Source organism: Capra hircus, chromosome 18 (assembly GCF_001704415.2).
Source record: "Capra hircus breed San Clemente chromosome 18, ASM170441v1, whole genome shotgun sequence".
In the NCBI taxonomy this organism is placed as follows: Eukaryota; Metazoa; Chordata; class Mammalia; order Artiodactyla; family Bovidae; genus Capra; species Capra hircus.
The window spans coordinates 23,052,640-23,080,630 of NC_030825.1; the positions used below are offsets into that span (position 1 = coordinate 23,052,640).

Sequence of the window (27,991 nt, forward strand, 5' to 3'; positions counted from 1 at the left end):
GCATTCCTAAAGGCTGGGTACCACTATTTTTCATTCTGTTCTACTTCAGTGTTTTCTGGACCCACTAAATTTATATCGTGACTTGTTATTAGGTCATGCTCTATTGTTTGAAAAACACTTATATCATAAATCCTTGAGTTTCTCGAACATTGAAATATGACATCCAGGGTCTTACGTATATTCTTCCAATTGCTATCAAAATAATTGATATGTCACATATATCAAATCTATGATTTGCTATGACTTGTTGTTCTTATAAATATTTGTATTTTATGTATTTTTTTTCATTTAGCATACTCAGTCCTTGGGGAGGAAGACCTTTGCCTTTATTTTTTGGAAGTTGTGTTTTGAAACTGTGACAAACCTACAGAGAAATCACAAATGAAATACAAAAAAATTCTCTTACTTTGTAAAGAATTGGAGAGTGCACTGCAAACCTGATGTTCTATCACCCCCAAAGACTTGATATATTTCCTATTTAATAATAAATATTTGGGCTTCCTGGTGGCTCAGATGGTAAAGAGTCTGCCTGAAATGCAGGAGACCAGAGTTTGATCCCTGGGTTGGGAAAATCACCTGGAGAAGAGAATGGCTATCCACTCCAGTTTTCTTGCTTGGAGAATCCCATGGACAGAAGAGCCTGGCAGGCTACAGTCCATGGGGTCGCAAAGAGTTGGACACGACTGAGCAATTAACATACAATAAGTATTAATAAATATTATTGATAATAAATATTCTACAGATAATATTTTCTTATATAACTATAACCATATGAGTGGGAAATTAGTACAGCAGGAGCTGTTGGGACTGAGAAAGAACAGCACAATTAAGCAGATTGGACAGAATTTGTTGAATGCTTATGTGAGCGAAAAAGAAAAATTGTAACATTGAGAAAAGTTATTATTAACTACCCTTTGGTATATTTGTATAAATTGGGAAATTGCCTACATTAAAAATGATTAGTTACTTAACACTTCAGCGTTGATGTTCCATGAGAATATAGTTTTAAAGTATAGTTTTAAATATATTTATATACTTACAAATATATAATATAGTTTTAAAATCACTAGTAAAGTAATTCTGCAAGCCAGGATTCAGCAATACGTGAACCATGAACTTCCAGATGTTCAGGCTGGTTTTAGAAAAGGGAGAGGAACCAGAGATCAAATGGTCAACATCCACTGGATCATGGAAAAAGCAAGAGAGTGACAGAAAAACATCTATTTCTGCTTTATCGACTATGCCAAAGCCTTGGACTATGTGGATCACAATAAACTATGGAAAATTCTGAAAGAGGTGGGAATACCAGACCACCTGACCTGCCTCTTGAGAAACCTATATGCAGGTCAGGAAGCAACAGTTAGAATTGGACGTGGAACAACAGACTGGTTCCAAATAGGAAAAGGAGTCCGTCAAGTCTGTATATTGTCACCCTGCTTATTTAACTTATATGCAGAGAACATCATGAGAAACGCTGGGCTGGAAGAAGCACAAGCTGGGATCAAGATTGCTGGGAGAAATATCAATAACCTCAGATATGCAGATGACACCACCCTTATGGCAGAAAGTGAAGAAGAACTAAAGAGCCTCTTGATGAAAGTGAATGAGGAGGGTGAAAAAGTTGGCGTAAAGCTCAACATTCAGAAAACTAAGATCATGGCATCTGGTCCCATCACTTAATGGGAAATAGATGGGGAAACAGTGGAAACAGTGTCAGACTTTATTTTGGGGGCTCCAAAATCACTGCAGATGGTGATTGCAGCCATGAAATTAAAAGACGCTTACTCCTTGGAAGGAAAGTGATGACCAACCTAGACAGCCTATTAAAAAGCAGAGACATTACTTTGTCAACAAAGGTCCATCTAGTCAAGGCTATGGTTTTTCCAGTAGTCATGTATGGATATGAGAGTTGGACTGTGAAGAAAGCTGAGTGCCAAAGAATTGATACTTTTGAACTGTGGTGTTGGAGAAGACTCTTGAGAGTCTGTTGGACTGCAAGGAGATCCAGCCAGTCCATCCTAAAGGAGATCAGTCCTAGGTGTTCATTGGAAGGACTGATGTTGAAGCTGAAACTCCAATTCTTTGGCCACCTGATGTGAAGAGCTGAAAAAGACCCTGATACTGGGAAAGATGGATGGCAGGAGGTGACGGGGACAACAGAGGATAAGATGGTGGGATGGCATCAACGACTCAATGGACATGAGTTTGGGTAAACTCCGGGAGTTGGTGATAGACAGGGAGGACTGGCGTGCTGCGGTTCATAGGGTTGCAAAGAGTCGGACATGACTGAGCGACTGAACTGAACTGAATAGTAGACGGAATGTTTGATTATAAATATTTGATTGTCTACTGTTAAGATTCATCGTTAAATGGGATTTTGAATCGAGTAATAGAATCTGTTGAGAAACTTTGTAGAAGAAGTGAGATATTTTGGAAATCACCCTCGGTTCTGTGAATAGTGTCAGTGAGTTAAGATATTGAAAGAAAACGGCAAAAATATCTATATCTTATATTCCAACCCTTACTTCTTTCTGAGGATCTAGTCCCAAATTTCTAATTACTCAAACTTTCCATTTCAAGCTCAGTGTGAAAAGAATTAAATCATGTACCCATATGCACCCTTTCTCAACTAGATTTCCTGTTTCTTTTATCTTCTCCTGTACTAGTACTTGGTCTAGAAAACAAGTATTGACTTCCTGCTTGTCAGCCATACCCACCCATGTATAGTTTATTTCTGCATCTTGGAAAGAGGACTGGAAAAAACTGAACTTGTTTCTTGCTTCATTACTAGTATCTCTACAATTTTGAGAAAGTCATTTACTTTCTTTGTATTCAAGTTAATCTTTATAACTTAGGGTATTTGAACCAGTCTCTGTAATATATTGGTATTTGAACCAATCCATGTAACCTACAATACAAATACAAAACTTACTTGTATTATACAGTGGTTAAGAGCATGGTTTCCATTATAAGGCTTTCTGCCTCCTCATGCCTGCTCTGTCTTTCAGTAACCGTGTGGTTTCAGGCAAGTTATTTCTCTGTGCCTTAGTGCGTGCTTGCTTGGTCACTTTAGTCATGTCTGACTCTCTGCAACCTTATGGACGGTAGCCCGCCAGGCTCCTCTGTCCATGAGATTCTCCAGGCAAGAATACTGGAGTGGGTTGCCATGCCCTCCTCCAGGGGATCTTCCCAATCCAGGAATCCAACTTGTGTCTCTTACGTCTCCTGAATTGGCAGGCAAGTTCTTTACCACTAGCGCCACCTAGGAAGCCTCTATGCCTTAGTGTCCTTAGCTATAAAATGAGGGTATATCTCACAGAGTATTGTTTGTTTTTTCATTTTTATTGGAGTATAGTTAGTTTACAATGTTGTATTAGTTTCAGGTGTACAGCAAATATTATACATATGTTTATGTGTATATCCAGTTTTTTTAAAGATTCTTTTCCCATATAGGCCATTACAGAGAATTGAGTCAAGTTCGCTATACTTTACAGCAGGTTCTTACTAGTTTACCTCCTTCATATGTAGTAGTATATATATGAGGCTCCCCAGGTACTCAGTGGTAAAGAATCCGCCTACCAAGCAGGAGATGCGGGTTTGATCCCTGGGTCAGGAAGCTCCCCTGGAAAAGGATATGGTAACCCACTGCAGTATTCTTGCCTGAGCCTGGTGGGCTACAGTCCATGGGGTTGCAAAAAGTCAGACAGGACTTAGTGACTAAGCAGCCGCAGTGGAGTGTGTGTATGTCAATTTCAGTCTCCCATTTATTCCTTGCTCCCATCCCCTGGTAACCATACGTTTGTTTCTACATGTACTCTACTTCTGTTTTGTAAATAAGTTCACTTGTACCCTTTTTTAAGATCACAATAAGCAATCTCATATGCTGTATATCTTCCTGTGTCTGACTTTCTTCACTGAGTATCACAGTCTCTTGGTGCATCCATGTTGCTCCAGATGGCATTATTTTGTTCTTTTTTATGGCTAATACTCCATTGTATATTTGTAGCACGTCTTCTTTATCCATTTCTTTGTTGATGTACATTTAGGTTTCTTCTTTTTCCTGGCTATTGTAAATAGTGTTGCAGTGAACATTGCAGTGCATGCATCTCTTTGAATTTTGGTCTTCTTCGTAGGGTTGTTTTTAAGATTAACTGAGTTGCTATACTGTAGATCCTGGAACAGTGTAGGGTTAGAGACTCACTGAAAGATCCAATTATAATTTACAGTCAGTTTTCCCTTTATGTGATTCCTCCATATTTGCAGTTCATGATTCCTCCATATCTGTGGTTCCACATCCTTGGATGAAACCAGTGGTGGATTATGTAGCACTGTAGTATTTATTGAAAAAAATCTGTATATAAGCGGACCCAGGCAGTTTAAATCCACATTGGTCATGTGTATGTCATATTAGGCATAGTGCCTAAAACATAGTAAGGATGAAATGTGTTAGCTCTTATTATTATTTTTAAAAATTATTTGTGCCCCTAAGTCTCTCATTTTGAAATGCTACTGTAAGACTCTCTCCCATTTGCTACTCCTCTCCATTATCACTATTACCCTTTTATTCAGGATTGAATTGATTATTACATGTAAAATGCTTAGAATAGTGCCTATCACCTAATAAGCATTTGGGGTTAGCCATTATTATTGGGGTTATTATGATTTTTACATAGATGACCTCTCAGGTTACTAAGATCCTTTTCTTGCCATTAATGATCCTATGCCTTTAATAGCCTTTCCTGCTCTTTACTTTAGTCTTCCTAGGATACTATTCATATAATGTAGCTCCATTTCGGGAGCTTTGATGCCTGAAAGGAAAAAAAGAAAACTAAAAACAGGTTCTTTGATGCACATGTCAGATGATCTGCCAAGATCAGTTGAAAAAATGGCATTAATGAAAGAGGTAAATGTGAGTTTTGAAACAGTGAAAATTTTGTTCTAGGTATTTCATTCTACTAAAATAGTCTCAATATTTTATAGGAGAAAAATGGTATTAATTATCAAATTCAGGAGGACTTGCTACTTATTTATTTTTAGCAATGGACCAAAACTCAAATTGTTATATGAAAAACTCAACAGTTTAGTTGAAACAGAATGTGGAGAGTAAAGGTCAGGAATGTTTTAGGAGTTTTTTGAGGTTAGGAAAATAAATTAATGTATGAATTCAGGTTTAAGTAAGAAAATTTTAAGTAGGATTAGTTATTCTTTATAGACAGATCTTATGTGTTCATTTGAAAATCTTAAGCTTCTTTTTAGAATTTAAATAAAAATAGATTCAGTTCTCTGTTTTAAAAATAACATTGTTAGCTTTTTGTTAGGAGAATAATGAGAGACCTTATCTAATTTCTTAAAGAGAAGTGACTTGTTATGTGTTCCATTTGCATGACCTCCTCTTTAACCCTTTACTCCTCTTCAGCTGTGTTTATGCTTTAAATATTTTAGAGTATCACAGAGGAAAGTATTTTTCTCTGGTAAAAATTGCATTGGATTTTCTTTTTTTAATGATGATAGCTACATAAAGCCACTTCACTACTGTTTTCGTTTTCAAATAATTTTTTGAAATCAAGTTTTTACGTATATTTCTTTAAAAACTTTACTACAGGAAATGGTAGAGTGAGAGTTAAATATGTTTCATGGAGGGAAGAACAGTCCATTGGGGGTTAAATTGCAGAGTCTAATGGAATAATAACTGGTAGCACCATCTGCTGGCCTACTTCCGCAGAAGGAGTCAGTATTTTTAACGACATCTCTAATATTCATGCTGATGCATTTTGATGCTTTGTGCATTCATTTCTTTCTGTGCTTTGTTGGAATCTGGCTATCTGCTTACAGCTATTGAGGAAACTCAGCTTTTTAGGAGGGGTTTACGCCTTTTTCATATCTAATTAGGATGAACAGTGGATATAAACTTGCCAAGGCAGAAATGTGTTGATAAATCACAATGTGTATTTGTGGAGGGTTGTGCATCTCTTGGTTGCAGCTTGCTAAATAGGCCATTTAGGAATCTTCTTTCAATGCTTTTTTCTTGAGCACTGCCTGGGGTGGTGAAAAAGCAGAGGGCAAGCCTTTGTCTGACGCCAAAAATGTCTTCAGTGAAGAGGCCAAGAGGAAGGGTAAGTGAAAGCCTGAATGAGTGGGAGGAGGAGGGGTTCTTTGGGCTAAAAGGCTAATGGGATTGAATAACCTTCCTTATTACTGGCTGCTGCTGCGGGAGTCGTACTGCATCGCCATCTTGAGCTTGTTGCTGTTTTCTCGCGTCTTGGTTATTTGTTATAGCCTGTAGGCCTTAAGGTGGCATTTTAGTGAGCGATTCTAAACCCTCCTTCCTTTCTCAGTGCTGTAGCACTGCTATGAAACCTTTGATGAGGCAGGTATAGAAAAGATATCCAGTGAAGCACACTGGAATCAGCATGAAAATGTGTTTGGAAATTCCTGGTGGTTTTTTCCCTTGCTGTAGTCAGAGGCATGTTTACGGGTAAGAATGTAACAAAACTGTGATCTAAGAATATGTGGATGTATGCGTGTTTGAAGAGGATATTATTTTTTAAATGCTGTTGATTTGCTTCCTGTGATATTGCTAAAATATTAATAATTTTAACGTGAAACTATAAATTTGTTTTTTTCCAGAATTGCTTGAGCAAAATACTATGATATAGAAAGAGAAAAAAATCCTCATTTAACTCTTTCACAGAAGAACTAAAACTTTCTCTAATTTTTAGTATGGTTTTGTCTACTAACTAGCTATATTGCTGCATAGACTGCACATTAAAATGATTTAAATGGTTTCAGGTTCTAGTTCCAGTTTCTTGTAAAGCAGAGAGGCTTTGTTTTTCTAAAAATCATAATAAACTATGGGGAGTAGTCATTCTAAATGAAAATTGATATTTTAAATTTGTTGATAATTTTCAGAGTTCTGAAATGAAGAGGAAAGAAGACACTTACTCCAAATGCCCAGAATATTTATATGACTTAATTTGGATTAGCTGTATTTATAGGGCAAAATTTGAATCAGCTAATTAAGAATGCTATGAAAATATCAGTGAATCTTTATTACCCTTCTTTAATCTTCATTTTTAAAAGCGATAGTTTGGCTTTTTATTTTATACCTAGACTAATATCTAAATCAGCAAAGTGTTTTAATTTTAAACTGTAACCCACATATTTGCTTATGTATTTTACTTCTTTAAGCTTAATTCTAAAGTTTTGGTTGTGTGTGTTAATTGTTTAAATGTACTTTTATATATGGTGTAAAAATTATTTTGATTTCTCTAGCCTCCATCTTCCAAGAAGAGTGATGGTTCTGGGACATACACTAAGTTGCAGAATACCCAGGTGAGGATCATGTCCGAGAAGAAGCAGAGAAAAAAGGTGGAATCAGAAAGCAAGCAAGAAAAGGCTAATCGTATAATATCAGAGGCCATAGCAAAAGCGAAGGAGCGAGGGGAACGCAATATTCCACGAGTAATGAGCCCTGAAAACTTTCCTAGTGCTTCAGTTGAAGGAAAAGAGGAAAAGAAAGGAAGAAGGATGAAATCCAAGCCAAAGGACAAAGAGAGCAAAAAAACAAAAACTTGTTCTAAGTTAAAAGAGAAGACAAAAATTGGGTGAGTTGATTAAGAATTAAATCTTCTTCCTTTGAAGTTTTTGTAAAAGCACAGTCTGTCTAATCTTTTACTTTTGATTTGCGTGTGATATGTTTACTCTCACTTTGGAGTTTTAAGTTGTGTACCTCATTGCCTTTTTGAATGAATTAGGTATTAATAATATTCCAGAATTTTACTAAATTTACTGACATGTGAACATACCTTTTTGTTAGTAAAAAGAATTTAGAATAGGAAAATATTTTATATATAAAACAGAAAAAGAAAAAAAAAATCCACATTGCTGTGCCGGTTCCAAGTTTATTTAAAATTTTAAAGTGCCTTGAAATTCTTTATAATTATAGATTTATTTCTCTTAGTTGTACTTCACTGGGTACTTTATAGTTTGGAAACATGAAATATATTTTCTCATAAACCCACAACTTTGAAATAAATGGAATGGCAAGGAAACTAAGACCATTTAAGTCAACAATAAGCAGCTCTCAATTCTTACAGACTTACTTCTTTATAGTCTTTCTGATTTACTTTATGTAATAAAGAGGCCAGGTGAGGATTAATGCTCCAAGAGAATTATAAGGATAAAGAATTGCTTTTGGAGGGTACATTAATCCTAGGTGTTTTTTATTTGACTACTTATTTTCAAAAAATAAAATGTAATAACTATTATTTGTTTTATGTGTATGTTTATTTTATGTATGCAAGGGATGCAAGGGTAAAACTAGTCTAAGGCCAACAGAGTTTAGACTTTTTTTATGGGAATATTTGGTTATTTTTGAAGGCTTTATATGAAATTTTAATAAAGTATTTAATTTTCTTTTGTCCACATAGAAGAGTACATGATAAAGGAGAAATTTCATTATCATTAAAATCTTCATTTGCTTAAGAAATCATTTATATATTATATAGATATTCAGAACTAAATTTTATAACAGTTTATTCATAGCATTTTAAATGCAACCATCAAACTAAGTTATATCATTAGGTCCTGAAGTCTTTCCGTCCAAATCTTTAAATAATGTGGGCTCTGTTGGTATAATAGAGAGATAATTAATATTATTGATTTTATATTTTATTTGCAGATAGCTAACATGAAATTTGAAGTTTAGATTTTTGTTCTTTTATGTTTAAAGGTTTTGGAATGAAGGAATCTTATTTCAATATTTTGTCTAGTTTTAATTTAGGAAACCCCTTATATAATCCTTCAATGTATTAAAAGTTGCTGTGATTAAAATATTCCAGTTTTAACTTGTACAGGGATATGGACAAAGTAGTAGTACTATTTGAAAGGATATTTAAAATAATCATAAGAGGAAACCTTAGAGAACCTTCAAGAGTTACAGTAAGTTTAAATGGGGGGATGGGAGGATAACTAGAGGGAAGGAAAAGATAACAGGTGAACCTGGTTCAAGAGAAAAAAAACAATATATAAAGGGAAATTAGAAATAATAAATTATAATATAAAAACGTGGATTTTTTTAAAGTGTAGATTAATATGGTAGGGGATAGTAATATATTAGAGTAGTCTTTGATATTTCTAATTTTGTTAGAAATAGATTAGTAATGATAAATTATTTTAATATTGTACAGCATGATCAATTTAGTACTTGTTTTATACAGATAGCATTTGCGAGAAGAGGTCAGAATTGTATTGGAAAGATATTTCCATGGTCAGGTATTGAGTAAGTGGTAGAAAAATCACTTGCTGAAAGTGGGTGAGGAATTTATAAGTTGCAGGCAAGTAGAACTGAAGCTTGCCCATATATTATTAAGCTATTGGGAGTGCAGCAGTTTTTTGATCATCTTTATTAGGCAACCAAAGATTACTTTCATGTTGGAAGAAAAAGCCTGGATGGAAATGAAATTCATATACAACCTGGAGTTCTGTAATGGTCACTTGAAAAATTTCATTACTGTGCTTTCTAGTTAGCCCACTACATTGTATTATTTGAATTTGCTGAGTTTTTAATTTTTTGTGAAGAACCAACTGTCCTTTAAATAGTTAAGTTTATTTGCATCATTTTAATAGTATTTCATGATGTATTAAATATTTTCTTGTAAAGGTTTTGTTTTTCTTCGTTTTAAAAGAATCGAACTTTTGCTAGTATCAGGTGATTTATATCAGATAAAATTAAAGGGAGTGTGTGCTGCAACTTAACCATGAGCATTAATGAATGCTCATTAATGAAACATAAATTTCAAAAATAACTAAATTTGTAAATAATAAGTTATGATTATAGTCAGAGTTGTTCATTTAATGCACATATGTGGTATCATATAATCTAGGAATTATTATATACTAAGACTAATCTGAAGAAAACCAATACTGCCTCTGCTTCCGTGAAACCTTTGTATTTTTTCTGTCACTTTCATAGATTAATCTTTTTAAATACGAGGAATAGAGTTTCCTTTTCAGAGACTTTGATGTAGTGTCATTTAATCTTTATAGCAATTCTGAGTTAGACTGGGCATGCAGTATGATAATGAGGTTAAGTGCTTTGACTTTGGAACCAGATGTACTTATTCACATTCCCCCTTTATCACTTATAAAGCAGTGTGGCCCTGGACAAATACTTAACCTCCCCAAGTTTTAGTTTACTCATACATAAAATGAGGATAATGGTAGTGCTTGCCTTATAGTGTTATATTGAGGGTGAAATGATTTAATAACATTTAAAGCATATAGAACGATACCTATAAATAATGTTAGCCGTTATTTTCTGAAAACATAAATAGCATTTAGCTATTTAAGGAAAAACCCAAGGCCGGGAGCTATGCCCCTTGTTTGAAACTTAAGTTCTCACCTATCTGCCTAGGTTCTCTTTCTATTAAGGCTCTCTTCCTGAATAAGATGAGTTTAAAAATCAAGCAGACAATATGAAAACAGAAACAGTTGCTAAAACTGATAAGAAGGAGAGTAGTTTAACTTACTAATATTTTTTTCTTATTTGTATGCCTCTGTTTATCAGATTAGCTAGAGTGGCATTTAGGACAGGTGAATTTTGTTTTGAAACGTGCTCGGAGTTTGAAAGGAATTACATGGTTATATGGAAGGGATAGCGTGAGTTAAAATGGAAATGACAGGTGTAAAATGAAGAGTGAGGTATAGGACTTTTTCTGCTTTGACATTTTTTCATGATCTTGGCAGTCAGGTTATAAAAAGCCACCTTTCAAATGGAAGAGTGGGTATTTCTTTAGTGATCTTTGCTACCTAATAGAAGCTCCATGAATGGAAAGGAATGAATTTTATGAAAAGAATGAATCAATTGAAGATTAAATTTTAAATGATGCCAAATGGTTGCATTTGGTTTGTTAAAATCAGAAATGGCAAGCTAATCCTTCATTAAGTCACAGGGACAAAATTAATGGTTTAGTAGTGATAAAGTAAATTCTAAAATAAATTCATTCTAAGACTTCTAGTAGAATTTTCTTATAGCTTGCTTTTAGATTTGATTGAAGCATTTTTAGGTTTATTATGTTTTATAGCTTTGACATTTAAACTATGTTTCCATGTTGTCAATTATTTTACTTCTTTGCTTTAGATGATCAGACTGACAAGTAGAATGTTTTTTACACTTAAAAATGTTCTTATAGCCCTGTAAATTATATCAGTAGAGGTAAAACCTTCACAATTAAAGGTTAAAAAAAAACTATTTTGTATTACTCATAATTATTCTTTCCATTGTTACGAGTGGCAGTTAACAAGTGCTAGAAGTAGCTTTTCTCTTTAGATAAAGCAGAAGACATCTAAATTAGGAAATATTTATCAAAGCAAGTTGGAATTAAGGGTGTCATGTTATAAAGAAAAACAGTAAAACATTTAATTAGATTTGGAAATTACATTGTGCCCTTCTTTGCGATTGTCATTCTGAGCGCCCAAGAAGGGATAAGCAAAATAACATTTATTAATTACCTACTATGCATATACATATATATGTATGTTTGTATTTTTAAACAAAACAAACATGTAAGTATATCCATATGTGTGTCTAGAGAGAGACACACATTTAAATAATAATATAAGGGGAAAATCATGAACAAAATCTGAGGGGAAAATAAGAGGAATCAGCAGAAATTGGGAATTATCAGTTTATATTGCGTGTTAGTGAAATAACAAATGAGAGCCTTCCCTGGTGGTCCAGTGGTTAAGACGCCACCCTTCTACTGCCAAGGGGTGGGTGTTCACGCCTGCTCAGTCAGCTACACCACATGTCACAGGAAGTAACAACTGAGACCCTGATTGCAAACATTCAGAGTAGTAGGAATTTAGTGTGTGTTAGGATAAAATGTAGATGTATTAATTAAATGTTTCTCAGCATATGATTAAGAAAGCACTTTCAAAAATGTGTGGTATAAATTTATTATGTATTTTTAGTTGTTAATCATGTCATTAGTAGACTGTATAAGTTCTATAATTTTTAAATGCTAAGAAGATAAAATGTTTTATTGATTTGACTATTTCTAAACTTAAGTTCAATGAAAATCTGAAATATTCATCTGCAGAAAGAATTAATGTATACTTTATATATTATGAATTTAAGATTTATAAGTCCATTTTTAATGCATGTATCTTTATATAAGATGTATTATAAGGTTTATCACTAGCAAATAATGTGCGATTATTTCATTTAATCTAAAATGTCATTGATTATGACACTTATTTTTTTTACTTTATGTGTCAGAAAAATATATTAACAGTTAAAACTATGGCATACCTTTGAATATTAAGTGAATCTTGATTTCATAGATGTCAATATGTAGAGGAAAGGTGTACTTTAGAGACACTATAGTATCTGATTTTAATTTTCCTATTTTGTCAGTATTTTTAAGCATAAATTTTTTTTTTAAAGAAGGGAAGTAAATTTTTTAAAGAATAAGGATTAAACTATGCTGATAAATATACTGACTATGATTAGCTAATACTTGGACCTTAGTGACTATTTATATGAAACAACTCAGTGAAATAAACATTTTGAAAAACTTGATGCCCAATCTTAAACTGGAAGTGATTATTTGTTTTATTTAGTATTATTTTTTGTCCATGCCACATGATGTACTGGATCTTAGTTCCCGGCCAGGGATCAAACTCATGCCCCCTGCAGTGGAAGTACAGAGTCCTAACTACTGAATTTCCAGGGAATTCCCTAAACAGGAAGTATTTTATAATCCACGTTATTAAAAACCTCGAATACAGTCCTCCTTTCATAAATTTAAAGATTAACTAAAAACCATTTTTAAAACTTGATTTTTTTTTCCAAGAAAGTTTAAGCTAGAGTCTTGAGTTGAACTTTAAACTGGAATAATTTCATCAAGTTAAATATGTTTCTTCTTAAAAAAAATACACATGTATATATCTGATGATTTTAAAAGTAGCCCCAGTGCCTGCAACTGGGCTTACAAAGAAAAGAAAATTATAGTGTAAAATAGTAGTTTTGCTTGTTTCCTCTATGTTTGATGAATTGGGTGCATTAATAACAACAAATGGACTAAATTGGATAAGATTCATTGTTTGTCCAATTATTGCAATGAGAGGATCTACAGGGGGCAATTACAGATTGACACCGCGTAGAATGTAGCTTGTTACATGGCTTCTACTAATAACACGTGGGCAGGATTTAGATGAGTGCATCAATTACATCTGAAAATCAAATATAACTGTCAAGTATATAAACACTGAGGTTTTCTAGTATGTGTTTCAAATGAATTAACAGTTCAGATTTATACTTAGTTTGAAATTGCCCTTTGCTGTCTGAAAACAAGCTATGTTTTGATATTTAGTTCTTTTACATGCCTGGATACTTGTTGCTGCAGTTTGCTAACATTGATAACAGATCCTTTTAATGTTTTAAAAAACAAAACTTGCTTAAAGTCTTTATTATCATTATAGTCTGTATTACTTTGTTGCTTTACTTTGTGACATTTCTAAAAAGCAGACTATCAATTTATTTGAAAATTGTACCTATAATGACATTTTATTTTAGAATTAACATAGTAAACTTTCTGTAATTCATCATGGAGAAATGGAATGCTCTTTGGTAATTGGATATTTTACTTAACTGACTTTATCTTATTTCTTCTACTTTTGGACCATCTGATTTCCTTCAGATAACATTTATGGCTATCAGTTGTCATTGTACAGGCAATAGATATCCCTGGTTGTTCAGAAATCAACAAACTTTAACCGTGGCATTTTCTAAAACATAATGTAGTTTCATAATCCTCTTTATTCATTAAAGTATATTTATTGATATTAAACTATCTAGTGACTGGTTGAAGTATAGTATCATTTTATTTTAAAATCAGTAAGATACGTTGAAAATAGCAGAGTAGGAGTAAGGAGACTTTGTCTTTTACTAGACGTGTGGTTTTGGCAATTTGCTTTATCTTTTAGGGCTAACGTTTCTCTATTTAGTGGGACTGATGACCGCCTCACCTGTATATGAACTTTTCTCAGGGTCAGCTAAGGTATAGACAAAAGCACTTTGAAATTTTAAGTATTCTGTAAGTATAGAATAGTTTTATTATCCTGAATATTTGTTCCTGGAGTTTTCTTCACTAATTATTTTGAGCCCGTGATTCTGAAACCTGGTAAGAATTCTTATAAAGTCTGATGAGGGATCCCACTTACCAGATCAGAATTCTGGAGTTAGAACCTACAAATCTGGAGTTTTGTTTTGTTAGTTTTTATTTTGAACTAATCTCACACTTGTGAAAATAGGTTAGGGTTCCCTTAGGCTCTTCACCCAGCTTCCTCAGATGTTAATAATATTTTACCCAAGCACAATGATCAAAATCAGAAAGTAAGCACTTAACACAATCCTGTTAACTGAGTTACAGCTCAGTGCAGATTGTGTCAGTTCCATTTTTTTGGCCAGGATCCAATTAAGGATTTTATATTTCATTTTATTGTCTTATCTCCTCATACTCCTCCATTTTAGAATGATTCTTCAATCTTTGACATTTTCCTCTTCGTAGCATACTGGGCAGTTATTTTGTAGTGCTCAGTTGCTAAGTCGTGTCCATCTCTGCAACCCCATGGACTGTAGCCCACCAGGCTTCTCTGTCCATGGCATTTTCCAGGCAAGAATACTGGAGTGGATTGCCATTTCTTCCTCCGGGGGATCTTCCTAACCCAGGAATTGAACCTGTGTCTCCTGCGTTTCCTGCATTGGCAGGCAGATTCTTTACCACTGAGCCACCTGGGAAGTGCCTTATTTTGCAGAATGTCTCTCGATTTGGAATTTTTATTTTTAACAAACAAGCTTCTAATGAAACCTGACTCACATGTTTAGGAATTATTGATCAAAACTAACCAAATGTTTGTTCTTTGTAATATCCCTTATATACCATTTTAGAATGTTTAATAAACTGATATGACTTCATTATTTCTAAGAACCAATGTTCTGTGTAAGTAACCATAGGATATTTGTGTGTGCACATATATATAAACTATATATTTTATATAAAATATATATTTTTAAACTCAGAATTATGTCAGTAAAGAATGACTTCAAGTTTTAGAATAAACCTTTTTTCTACAGAAGAAATGTAGCTTTTTTGAACAGAATGGTCGTGTGTGTAAGTATTTGGACCTCAGAAATTTAGTAGGAAACTATTGTATTTGAAATATTTCTTGCAAGTTAGAATTTGAAAAATACTTTTCCATGGGTTAATGATAGTTAGTTTATGAATTAAGATTTATTCCAGGCCTATACAATAATATTGGAAGAAAATGCAGAATATAAGAAAAATAAATTTTGAAGGTATTTTTGTTTGTAAGTGCATTTTTCAAATAATGTAATGAAGGTTTACCTTAGGTATTATCAGTTTAGTTCAGTCGCTCAGTCATGTTCGACTCTTTGCGACACCATGGACTGCAGCACACCAGGCCTCCCTGTCTGTCACCAGCTCCTGGAGTTTACTCAGACTCATGTCCATTGAGTTGGTGATGCCATCCAACCATCTCATCCTCTGCTGTCCCCTTCTCCTCCCGCCTTCAGTCTTTCCTGGCATCAGAGTCTTTTCAAATGAGTCAGTTCACATCAGGTAGCCAAAGTATTGGAGTTTCAGCTTCAGCATCAGTCCTTCCAGTGAATATTCACGACTCATTTCCTTTGGGATGGACTGGTTGGATCTCCTTGCAGTCCAAGGGACTCTCAAGAGTCTTCTCCAACACCACAGTTCAAAAGCATCAATTCTTTGGCACTCAGCTTTCTTTATAGTCCAACTCTCACATCCATACGTGACTACTGGAAAAACCACAGCCTTGACTAGATGGACCTTTGTTGGCAAAGGAGTGTCTCTGCTTTTTAATATAAGGTATTAAAACACTTATATCTAATTTATCCACCTTCACCAAAAAGAGGTGTTCAAGACTAATTTGGTAGCACTTAGTATTTTTTTTAGCACTTAGTATTTAGTTAATGTTTATCTATAAAAATATTATTTAAGCAGCTTAGTTCAGTGTCCTTAGAGTGAAAACTTATTTACTTTATCTACTAGAAAGGCAAAGTACAATCTCTTCATAGTCATAAAGTTTTAAATCTCTCTGCTCCTGATTTCATTGAAGTTTTTATTGAGTGGGATTTGAGTCTTTAAGCAGCAATATAGATACCATATCAGATTATATATTTCACATACAGAATTTATTTAGCATACCAAACACTAATAAAATGCCTTTTTAAGCACTGTACTGAAGGGTATTTATGGGCCTTGATCTGCATTTCATGGGAAGTCATTATTAACAGCTTTCTTGCCACTAGTGTTGTCCTCATCTACAAACCAGTCTAAATTATGTTTGAGTTTGGCAATGGAGAGCAGATGAGGGAGTGCATGAAAACTCTATTTCTATGAATCATTTTTAGTTTGAGTTATCCCTTACCTTGCCATTGAAGATCACCTGTCCAAGTGCCTTTGGTTATATTAAATAATCAGAAGTAACACAAAGGTTACTCTCAGAAGGAGATTGTTACTTGAAGAGAAAAGCATGATAGGAGACTTCTGGGAAACCAGTGTCTTGTTTCTTGATCTAGGAGCTGGTTATACATTTATGTTCAATTTGAGAAAACTCACTGCGCTATATACTCTTTTGATATGTGCACTTCTCTGAATTTACATTATACTGTAGTATTAGTACACTTTTTAAGGGAAACTGAGGGATTGCATTTGGGACCATTTTGAGATTTTCATATCCGTGGGATATCCATGTGGATATGTCTTATCAGCAGTTGGTTATATGAATCTGAAGTTGAGGAAAGGTCTGAATGAGAGATAACAGATTTGAGAATCTTCAGCTTCTGAGTGGTTGTTATGAATGAATTAAATTTCCTAGGAATAGTATGTAGAGAAGAACGAAGTCTAAAGACACAACTTTGAGAAATACCAAAGTTTAAAGGACTGGCAAAAAAAAAAAAAAAAAACTGAATCCTGCTGAAAAATGGATTACTTCTTCAAAGTAAAGAAGAGCCAAAGAAGTTTAGTGAGAACCAGAAGAATGTTGTGTCATGAATCTGAGGGTGGAGACCAGGAAAAATTAGTTATGTGTTAGTAGATAAAATTTTTTTAAATTTCTGTCGGATTTAGCATTACAAGGGTCATTGGTGGCCTTAAACATTAGGAGGTCAGTCTTTGGAGTGAGGCATACTATCGATATGACTTTAAACAAGTAATTTAATTTCTCTAAGCCTCAGTTTCCTCTTCTTGTATAATTTGCCTCTCAGAACTATATGAACGCAAAGTTAGAGAATGCATATAAAGTTAGCAGAGGTTGACTCAGTAAACATTGAGTAAATGGAAGCTCTGAATATGGAAAGTTTTTTTTAGAGTTCTGATGATAGTGGATTGACGAGTGAAAGGAATGGTATAAGTGACTCCGAGAGCTGTGGATAAGGAGGGAAGAACAAGATGATGTGGTAACTAATAGTAGATATTACCTCAAGGGAGATTTTTATTTTAGGAGAGAAGCCAGAGTAAAGGAAGAGGGCCTGGAATTTAGAGAGGTGACCTGTGTAAACAGAGGGGATAGAGTATGACTGTGGGTAGTTCCTTAATGTTGTGTCAGAGTATCCTTTTATACTTTCCCTGATTTCCTGGTTTCAGTGTAAACTGTATGTTTACTGTATGTCATTTATTTCACATACTCAGAAAGGTACAAGTGAGATAACCAAGTAAAAATTACCATTATCATGTTGAAAGTGGTGATCAAGCCAATATGAGAATACCCTGGGAATTAATCATTCTAGAATTTTTCCTCACCTCATATCTCATTATCCAGTCAATAACCAAGTCTATTGTTTCTGCTTCCAAAATGAAAATTTATATATCTTTCTTGACTTCTTCATCCACCCTACCATGGTCCTGTATTTCATTCTTCATTTCTCACCTGAAATTGGCATCCTTATTGCTGGTTTCCCTCATTTACATTTCATTTCCTTCTAGTTGCATTGTTTCCTTGTTTAAAATTATTTTCCCCCCAATTTTGAGATGTAATTGACATACCACAGTGTATTCGTTTATGGTGTACAGTAGAGTGATTTTATGTGTGTGTATATATTGTGAACCTGTTACCGCAATGAGTTTGTTAACATCTGTCACCTCACATAGTTATATATATAAGAACTTTTAAGGTTTACTCTCTCAGTGACTGTCAAATGTTTAACTCAATATTATTATCTATAGTCACCAGGCTGTACATTACATCCCTAGAATTTGTTTAAAATTCTTACATCTTCCGGTTGCTTTACTGTTTCTTATCCATTCAAAATATCTCCATGCCATTTGTTGTCAGTGGTGAGCAAGACAGATTTCTTTTCAATTTCTGCCCTATGGAGCTTAAAGATGGCCTTAAACTAAAACATTAACTCCTTGAGTGTAAGACAGGGTCTTCTATGACCTTGACCCAGCTCTTCCTGTAGTATACTTTGTGTGGTCCTAGCAATTCATGGGGTCGCAAAGAGTCAGACACGACTGAGCAACTGAACTGAACTGAACATGCTCTTATTGTTGCATATTCTCACGTATCCTGTGGTATCCCCCTGTCTGGAATGTACCCGGTCTTTTCTTTCACTACTTGTTGGGCTCCCTTTCATCTTTCAGTTCCCTGTCTCAAACATTGTCTTTTCTGTAAAGCCTTCTTTACTCTTCAGTAAATATAAGCATTTCTTCCTTTGTCTTCATGTTACATCTTGTTCTAACTTCCTCTTTATTTTAGCTGAGATCATATTCTAACAATGATATGTAAGGTTAGGAACCTTATCGACTTTACCTTAAAATCCTAGAACCCAGGAAAGTGCCTGGCATGTCACAGTTAGATGTAGTTACCATTAGTTGAGGAACTACTATGTGTTAAAGGCTGCGCTCAGACGTACATTATCCCACTTAATTCTCAACAAAAATATGGCTCCAGATATTGCAGTATCCCTGTTTTACAGGCAAGGACACTATCAAGTAATTTCCCCAGTGTCACACAAGACAGGTAAATGGTGACATCAGGCTTTTATATTTTTGAAATTATGATTTCAAAGTAGATACTTTTAACCTTCAAGTTTTCCCACATTAGTAAATAACTATTGAAAAGAAACTTGATATATTTCGAATATATCATGACTGAATATAATCGGGAAGCTTTCTATGTTTGGAATATAGATATCTAAAATAGAACTTTCCTAATAGTGATCATGTCATCTCATCTCTTGAACTAGATAAGAAAATGTGGGCTGTACTTACGTATTTCTGTCTTTCATCAGGAAACAAACATAGAAAACACATTTTCATTTTAGACATTTACATTCAATATGTGTTAATGTACATATATATGTGTATATATTAGAGACAGGTAAATGTATGCATACTGTAGAAATATAAAAATTCTTTAGAAAGATAGAGTGTAGCTAAGAAAAGCCTTAAGTGAAATAATCAAAGAACTAGTAATTGTTTAAGTAAGGGGAAAACTGCTATAGTATAGAAACAAGTGGAGACTTGAAGAATAGGTGGGATTCAAAGAAATTAAGTGGAATTTGAAATAAAAAGAAGTAGAAGGAAAAAGAATCCCTCATTGCAAATCTATCCAAGATAATAAAATAAATGAATTATGTTAATTCTTAAATAATTAAATCACCTGACATTTTTCTCGTGAAAAATAATCATGAGCCTAAAGAAACAAGAGATAGAATTTAACTATTATTTCTAAGCTTGAAATATGTTAACTGTATTATTGGTTTCTGTTTGTTCCATTGGAATAGAGTTTATAATTTGAAAATATCATTTTTTATTTCATGATAAATAGCATCTTTGAAAGTTGAACATTCAAGGGATAAAAAAAGAAGAAAGTTGATCATTGAGATCTTACTTTGACCAAAAATGGAGAAATACAAAGAGATCTTAGTGTTTACTCTTTTTCTCTTAAAACAGCAAACTCATTATTACATTGGGTAAGAAACAAAAGAGAAAGAATGAGTCTTCAGATGAAATATCTGACGCAGAGCAGATGACACAGCATGCATTCAAAGAGGAAGACTCTCAAGTGAGTATAAAATTTTTTTCTGAGAAATGAAGCACTGGCAGATTTAGATAGCATAATATTGTTTTATGGATATTTATACTGTAGTTTAGTGGTAAAAGTACATTTTATTTTCATAGAAATTATATGACAAAACATTACAGTATGGTCCTACAGTGTTAGACCTGGGAGGAAACTTACACATCCTCTTCAAACCCTCTCAGTTTTAAGATAATGAGACTGAAGCCCAAGAGAGTTTAAGTAACAATCCAAAGACCCTGGTGGCTTTTAGCATGGCGAGTATCTAGTGATATTATTACCCTGTACTTAATAGAGCATTATTAAATGAATTTAATGATGAAGATACTAATTTTAAAAGTCAAATACAAATGATAAAGCAAATGGGTTGAATCATTCTTGGAGATAATTTCTTTGGTCTGCTTCTACTGAGGAAAAGATAAACAGGTATATTAAAAATGCCCTAAAGCAGACAAAAATACTGTGCATTTTTCTTTTTTATATTTTTAATAGCTGTATATTCAAAATAACCTTGTGAAGTTAAAAAATTATATAGTGAAGGTCATAATAATTCAGGCCACCCTCTGCTCTCTAATAATTAAAGTACAACCCTAGGCCGTAGGGGTGGTGGCAGTTGTTGCATTATGGGGCCAGAAAGCCCCTGAATGGCCTTTCTTCTTCCTTATGCAGCTTCTTATCCAATGGGAGAGTAGTGGCTCAAGGCTCCTGGGCTGCTGCAAGAGTTGAGGTAAGGGCAGTGACTGAAGCTCCTGATATTATATGGCCTGGCTTTTTCTTCATATGTTATCCTTAACTTAGGCAAACTTATCATTATTCAATATGAGAAAATGTAGTTAAATTTTTACTAAAATAATGCTGGCCATTTTTCCATTATGTAATTACCAAACAATGAAATGGTAGAATAGGTTAACATGCATATTTCTTCCATGCCTTTCACAGTACTTAACTAGGTTGCTTCGACAAGTGTTTTGCTTTAACATGAAAATTTTAATGGAGAAGGAAAGAAATATTTTCTGGTAAACAATCATAAATCTGTATTATTGATATATTTAAATATATTAATATATAAATTATGTATAAATATCTAAAAGTAGTTTTCAACCACAGTGGATTGTCAAGATTTGAAGGCTTGAAAAGTAATTGAAGGTTTAGAGTAAAGTGAAAAATTTAAAAATATGGTTATGATATTTAATTTTTTACCTGATAGAGAGTAATTCAGTAATCTAACTATATTTAGAGACTTAAATTATTTTTTAAGCCCCTATAGCACATTTTAGCACATCTTATTAGGTCTATGATAGGAAACAAATGGTATGTTATCATAATGAAATGTTTAGTCATTTAAGAACATAATGTTTCTGACCTCTTATGTAAAGTGCTGTTGATTGAAGCCTTTAAAACATTAAGGAAAAGTTAGAAAAAAGAAATTTGAAGAAATAGCTTGTCACTTTTAAGTTGTCCTTTGAAAAATACTATGGAGAAAAAGAAAGCCAAAGCAACCCACATTGGCCTAAAATATGGACATTGAAATTAGTTCTGTATTTTTAAGGTAGTGAAACTGTTCTGTAACAGGGAAAGCTAATTGGTAAGAGTAGCACCTTAACTTCTCTTTGCTGAATATGTATCTGTATACTGTAGTAGAATGTAAGTTTTGGTGAAATCAGTTTTTAAATTGCTCATAGACTGATAAAAATCTTCATAGAATGAGGGAGCAGTTTACAGTATGTGGCTCTCATTCCTTCTTGTAAAGAATTACCTGAATGTGCATTTTTGTGAATTAAAATGATTCTTTCAGGCCACTTGTTTACTACTTACTAAGGATTGTGTATGGCATTTCAAAGTACCTGACCTAAGTGATCAGAAAGGAAACTTTAATGTTGAAATCATCTATAGAATCTTCTAAAAGTGTACCAAATTATTACCAGACTTCATTATATAAACTATTTGTGCCTAATGAGATGTAACATTCATAATATATGTTATTGTTAGAATAATAAGTGTCCTGAATAGTTATTAAGTTAAGATATTTTTCAGCATTAAGAACTGATGCCTGTAATAGAATTCCAAACATTTCTTTAGCCTGGTATTAGAGATCCATAGACTTTTCTCTCCCAGGGAATAATAAATGTTTCATATCTTTTCCAAAAGAGGATTTGGGAGAATTGGGTTTCTATAAGTCCCTTGGGCTTCCTCAGTGGTTCAGTAAAGAATCCTCTTGTAGTGCAGGAGCCCCCAGGAGATACAGGTTCGATCCCTGGGTCAGGAAGATCCCCTGGAGAAGGAAATGGCAACCCACTCCAGTATTCTTGCCTGGGAAATTCCATGGACGAAGGAGCCTGGCAGGCTACAGTCCGTGGGTTCGCAAGAGTAGGACACGACTTAACAAGTAAACAAAACAAAATCTAAGTATATTTCTTAGAGTGAACTCCCCAGCCTTTATGGGTGTCCCTGGTGGCTAAGATGGTAAAGAACCTTTCTGCAGTGCAGGTGACCCATGTTCAGTCCCTTCTATATAATTTTTGTATGCCACCTTCCTGCCTCCCATAGTGACAATTGTCACCTTGAGTTTTGAAAATATAAATATCTTCATGGCTAAGAGATGGTGACCCATCCTAATTGAAGCATGGAGTTTTCTACTACATTTGCCTGAGCTGCCTCACCACAGTAGTGCCTTTCTTTCTCTCAATATTCCACTACTTTCAAGAGAAGAGGCACTCAGCCTTTCTGAATACAAGGAAGTTTGTCCCTACACTGCTGCACTGATTCAGTTTTGTTATGGCAATGGTAGCGTGAAAGACCTACCACATTGAAGACATTGGCAGAAACCAAAAGGAGACCACATAGGTTATTCTGTTAGTTGCATTTTGGGGAAATGTTATGGGAGCCACTGAATACACAGAAGACTAGTAAAAGGAAGAAGGAATGTTGAGTAGTAGAACAGTTGACTGAGGCACCTCCATCCATGAGATCTTAGGGAGGTACACAAAATTAAACCTAAGTCCTTTGGGATTTTCAGGCAATTGTATAATTTGTTTTTTAGTGGGAACATCCACCATTAGATTTTTAGGGAGGTAAGTAAAGCCATGTGCACTTGATACTTGCTTTTAAATTATTTAGATTATTTTAAAATCATGTTACTACACAGAATACTTTCTGAAAAGCTTTCTTCCATTTTTATGATATTGCTGTTATTTATTTCTAAGGGAAGCTAGTAAAGGCAGTAAAACAGTGGTTCCTCCTTCATTCACATTTAAGTTTTTAGTAGATTTCATACTTTTTTGTGTATCTCTTTTAAAACATTTTATGTTTTTTTTGTGTTTTAAACACAGGTTCATGGGCTTTGTGTCAAAGTTTTAATTTCTTTTAGTTTTACAACCCTGATATTAAACCAGTATTCATCTGATGACTTTCTAGGTTTGAAGCAAAAACTGTGCTAGTATTAATATTTTAAAATACATGCTTGCCAATCTGTAAAATAGTTAAATAAAAAGACCTTTTTATTGTTAACAAATTCAAAAGAAAACTAATAAAGGTATTATTGTTAATCATTCTTACTTGACATTTTAGGAAGTAAAACTAAAGATAACTAAAGATTGCAAATCTTTGGCAAAGCGAAAATTATAATCTTCCTTTAATTAAAAGTAAAAATGAGAAAAGATGAATGCAGAATACAGTTTTGAAATTTTAATGTACAAAATTGTCACATGACCCTTTAAAATAAATCATGTGAATATGATCCTTATCATTCATTACAGAAAAGAAGATCAAATCGACAAATTAAAAGGAAAAAATATGCAGAAGATGCAGAAGGGAAGCAATCTGAAGAAGAGATTAAAGGCTCTATGAAAATAAAAAAGAATTCAGCTCCTTTACCTGGCGAACAGCCTTTACAGTTATTTGTGGTAAGACAGATTTTGGGTTATATGACAGAAAACATTTTAAACCAATGTAAATTAAAAATCTTCATTATCTTTCCTCCTAAAACCTACATCAACTTTTCCTCCTAGGTTCCATATTATAGTTAATAGAACCATTAGTTATGTGGATCAGAAACCTAGGTATTTGTTCTCTCTTTTTTTATCTTTACTTCTTGGCATTCAATTTTTTGCCTTCTAAATATATTTTCCTGTGACTCCTCCAAACTCTGTTTTTTGTGGAGTGTTTCTAAATTGCAAGTCTAATTACAGTACTTTTCTTGAAAACTCCTCTAACGGTGTCCTAAATCAGAAACAAATGAAAATGCACTTTTTACAGCTTATAAAGCCTTTCGTATGGATTTTTTTGGCCCTATGTCCTTCCACTTCTCTCTAAACTCTCAGTCCTCTGGTTTGATGAACATAGTTGTCTCAATGCCATATTTTGACACCTTTATGTCTTTACATATGCATTTTCCTCTTTGTAGAGTTCTTTTACTCTCCCTTATCTGGACTGTAACCCAGCTACTCATTTCCTTGCTGAATCATCTGACACCTTGAACAAGTACTAATCTTCTCTATGCCTGAGCTTTCTAATCTGCAGAATGTAAACTATTGAGAATAATGCATAAGAGATTAAAAATTCCAATATGTTTACTATGGTGGTGATGCCAGTGATGATGAGGACAGTAACAACAATTGATTTTTTTCGTTTTGTATTTCTAACATTTAACATGGTCCCTGACATGTTAAATAAGTGTTTGTTGGATTTTAGTATATTTATAGACATACAGAGTGGCAACTGAAATGTTTTCAGAATGTATCATCATACTTTTTTTCCTCCTCCACATAGGAGAATCCAAGTGAAGAAGATGCTGCAATTGTGGACAAGATACTATCTTCTAGAACTATAAAAAAGGAAGTAGGTAGTGATACATCATTACATTCTATACTTTATATTCCATGGCCTGATTGTAAAACTCATAATTATTGAATCTTTTTCTTAGATATCACCTGGAGTGATGATTGATACAGAAGAATTTTTTGTAAAATACAAGAATTAGTAAGTATTTAAGTTAGAAAAATAATAGAAAGATATTTCAATATGAATTAATATTTTGAATATATTAAGTTAAATTATTTTTTATCTGTATTTTAAAATATTTGTTACTGCATGAACTTAAAAATCATTAAAAAGTGAATAGACTTTGAAAACTTTTCATGTTGAAATTGAGTAGCTTTTTTTCCCAGAAAACTACTTACTAACATCAAAATGCAGGAATATTTATAAATGATGCTTTTGCAAATAATAGACATTTTCCATCATATTATACTGTTAAACTTTTCAGATTATGTTCAACTTTTAGTATGCTTTGGTGAAAGAAAGTATTTTAAATAAAATTACATTGCTTTCAAAACAAGTTTGCTTTCTGGTCATGACAAAACTGTTATAATGAAGAAATGAATGAAAAGTCACATCTTTGTTATCCTTATTATTCAGTTTACCATTCTGTGTAGTGATCACAGTGGCTTTATTTTAGAAATTATATGAGAGTCTGTTGACATTAAATGAAATGATGAACAGCCTATTTAGAAAGTTGAAGATAATATTTTTAGAGGCCATGATTAAAAATAAATCTAAAAACAAAACATGATTTCTATATCATTCTAATATACTACTTTATAAAATTTTAGCTCTTATCTTCACTGTGAATGGGCCACAGAACAGCAGCTTCTGAAAGATAAAAGGATCCAGCAGAAAATCAAACGATTCAAATTGAGACAAGCACAAAGAGCACATTTTTTTGCAGACGTAAGAAGAAAAAGACTATTATGTGTTGAACTCTGAATACATGTCGTATTATGTATCAAAAACTTAAGTATTATTCATTTTAATTCTTAGGCTTCTACTTTTGATATTTGACTATAAATGATATCTACATATTTTCCCCCTAAATGTAGCTTGTGAGTGAAGTAGCTCAGTCATGTCCGACTCTTTGCGACCCCATAGACTGCAGCCTGCCAGGCTCCTCTGTCCATGGGATTTTCCAGGCAAGAGTACTGGAGTGGGTTGCCATTTCCTTCTCCAGAGGATCTTCCCAACCCAGGGATCAAACCCGAGTCGCCGCATTGTAGGCAGATGCTTTACTGTCTGAGCCACCAGGGAAGCCCTAAACTTAGCTTGGAAAGTAGCTAAAACAGGAACACTAATAAATGAGAATGATAGCTATCTCCTATATTTTAAAGTTAACATTTATTTCAATACCTTTTAGAGTTGAATGTGAGTGTGTTAATATCTTAAAGTATTTTATCAGCACACTTATTTAAGTAATGGTGACATAGCAAATAAATGAAAAAGAAGATTTTTTAGTATATAAGATACTGCATATTTTCTGTATCAGCTTTGTGTATGCATGAACAGAACATCATTGGAAAAATTCATTAACCTTTCCAGGCCTTTTTAAAAAGTCAGATATCCTTTCCTGCTCTAAACTTTTTAATTTTTCTTTTAATAGACTTTTTTAGAGCAGTTTTAGATTCATCTAATTATTTTAACTTTTTATTTGAAGTTAGTACTGGATATTCCCACATATATTTTAACTAGATTCCCTAAATGTTAACATTTTACCACATTTGCTTTCTCCTTCACATTAATTCTTCTGTCTCTGTGCACCTCTCTCCCTCTTTCTACCTCTCTCTCCCATGTACATAATTTTTTTTCTAAACCATTTGATAATTCTCAATTACAGTATTTTCTTGAAGCATTTTCCCATATTAATAGTACAATTAACACAGACATGGTAATATTATCTCATCTATAGACCCGAATTCATATTTCACTAATTGTTCCACTAGTATTTTTATAGAAAAAAATTATTTTAAGTATGTTTATGCTTATTCTGATCCAAAGTCTAGTTCTGCAGTGTGTAATACATTTAGTTGGCATGTCTCCTTTAATCAGTATTTTTTTGTTTTCCATCCCTTGGACTTTTTTCTTTTTAAAGAACTTAGGTGGTTTATTCTATAGTGTGTCCCCCAGTTGGGGTTGACTTGATGTTTCCTCAGCTTCAGGTCATGCATTTTTTAAAATGAACACTACAGAAATGATGCATCAGCATTCTCAGTGAATCGTGTCAGGAGGTATATGATACCTATTTACCCAATTACTGGTAGTGTTAATTTTAATCACTAGATTATGTTAATATCTTATGGCAGATTTTTCCCCCTTGAAGCTATTTTTATTTTTTTGTAATTGTAAAGTCTACTTCAAAAATTTGTTGATTGAAATGACCTATCAATTTATGGATGCTGGGAGGTCCTCAAAAATTTCTCATTTCCTCACTCTGGTAAATCTCTATTGAGCTGGTGGGGCTTACCAGGTGGCTCAGTGGTAAAGAATCCGCCTGCCAGTACAGGAGATACAGAAGATGCGGGCTCGATCCCTGGGTCAGAATGATCCCCTGGAGAAGGAAATGGCAACCCATTCCCGTGTTCTTGCCTGGAGAATCCTTGGACAGAGGAGCCTGGTGGGCTACAGTCCACAGACATGACTTAGTGACTGAGCACACACAATGAGCAAAATATTTTGGAAGTACTTAACTAATAATCTTTTAATTTTTCGTGAAGGTTAATTATTTTTAGTGTGCCTCAGGTACAAGATAAACTGGAGCTATGCAGATTTTCTTAGAGTCCTTTTTTACCATTCTGGTATTGGGAAGTGCGCTTTTATTACCAAGTGTGTCTTGTACATGGACATGATAGTATTGATCAGGAATGGATTAAGATAATGAGAACTAAAGGCAGAGCCATGGAGTACTGTAACATTTAGCAGTTAAACAGAGGAAGAGATGCAGCAAAGATAACTGAGATGGGCTTTGGGAGTAAGGCTTTCAGGCATGATTAGGAATTAGCTAAGCAGACCAGAGAAGGCACAGCAATCTATT

The 27,991-nt window shown here is 33.8% G+C and overlaps 1 protein-coding gene across 11 annotated transcripts in view; it reads left to right on the forward strand.

The window, feature by feature from the left end:
- The window catches only part of CHD9 (chromodomain helicase DNA binding protein 9), a 219,929-nt gene that overhangs the window by 122,350 nt on the left and 69,588 nt on the right, over window positions 1-27,991 (forward strand). For 9 of the 11 annotated variants that reach the window (XM_005691975.3, XM_005691972.3, XM_018061986.1 and 6 more), the window contains exons 3-8: window positions 7,273-7,604; window positions 20,007-20,118; window positions 23,889-24,035; window positions 24,901-24,969; window positions 25,055-25,110; window positions 25,743-25,860. In XM_005691975.3, the coding sequence (XP_005692032.2) occupies window positions 7,273-7,604; window positions 20,007-20,118; window positions 23,889-24,035; window positions 24,901-24,969; window positions 25,055-25,110; window positions 25,743-25,860 (834 nt within the window). Of the gene's footprint in view, window positions 1-5,392; window positions 6,114-6,229; window positions 6,476-7,272; window positions 7,605-20,006; window positions 20,119-23,888; window positions 24,036-24,900; window positions 24,970-25,054; window positions 25,111-25,742; window positions 25,861-27,991 lie in introns of those variants that run through there. The other 2 variants (XM_005691976.3, XM_013971005.2) reach the window with 2 other exon arrangements.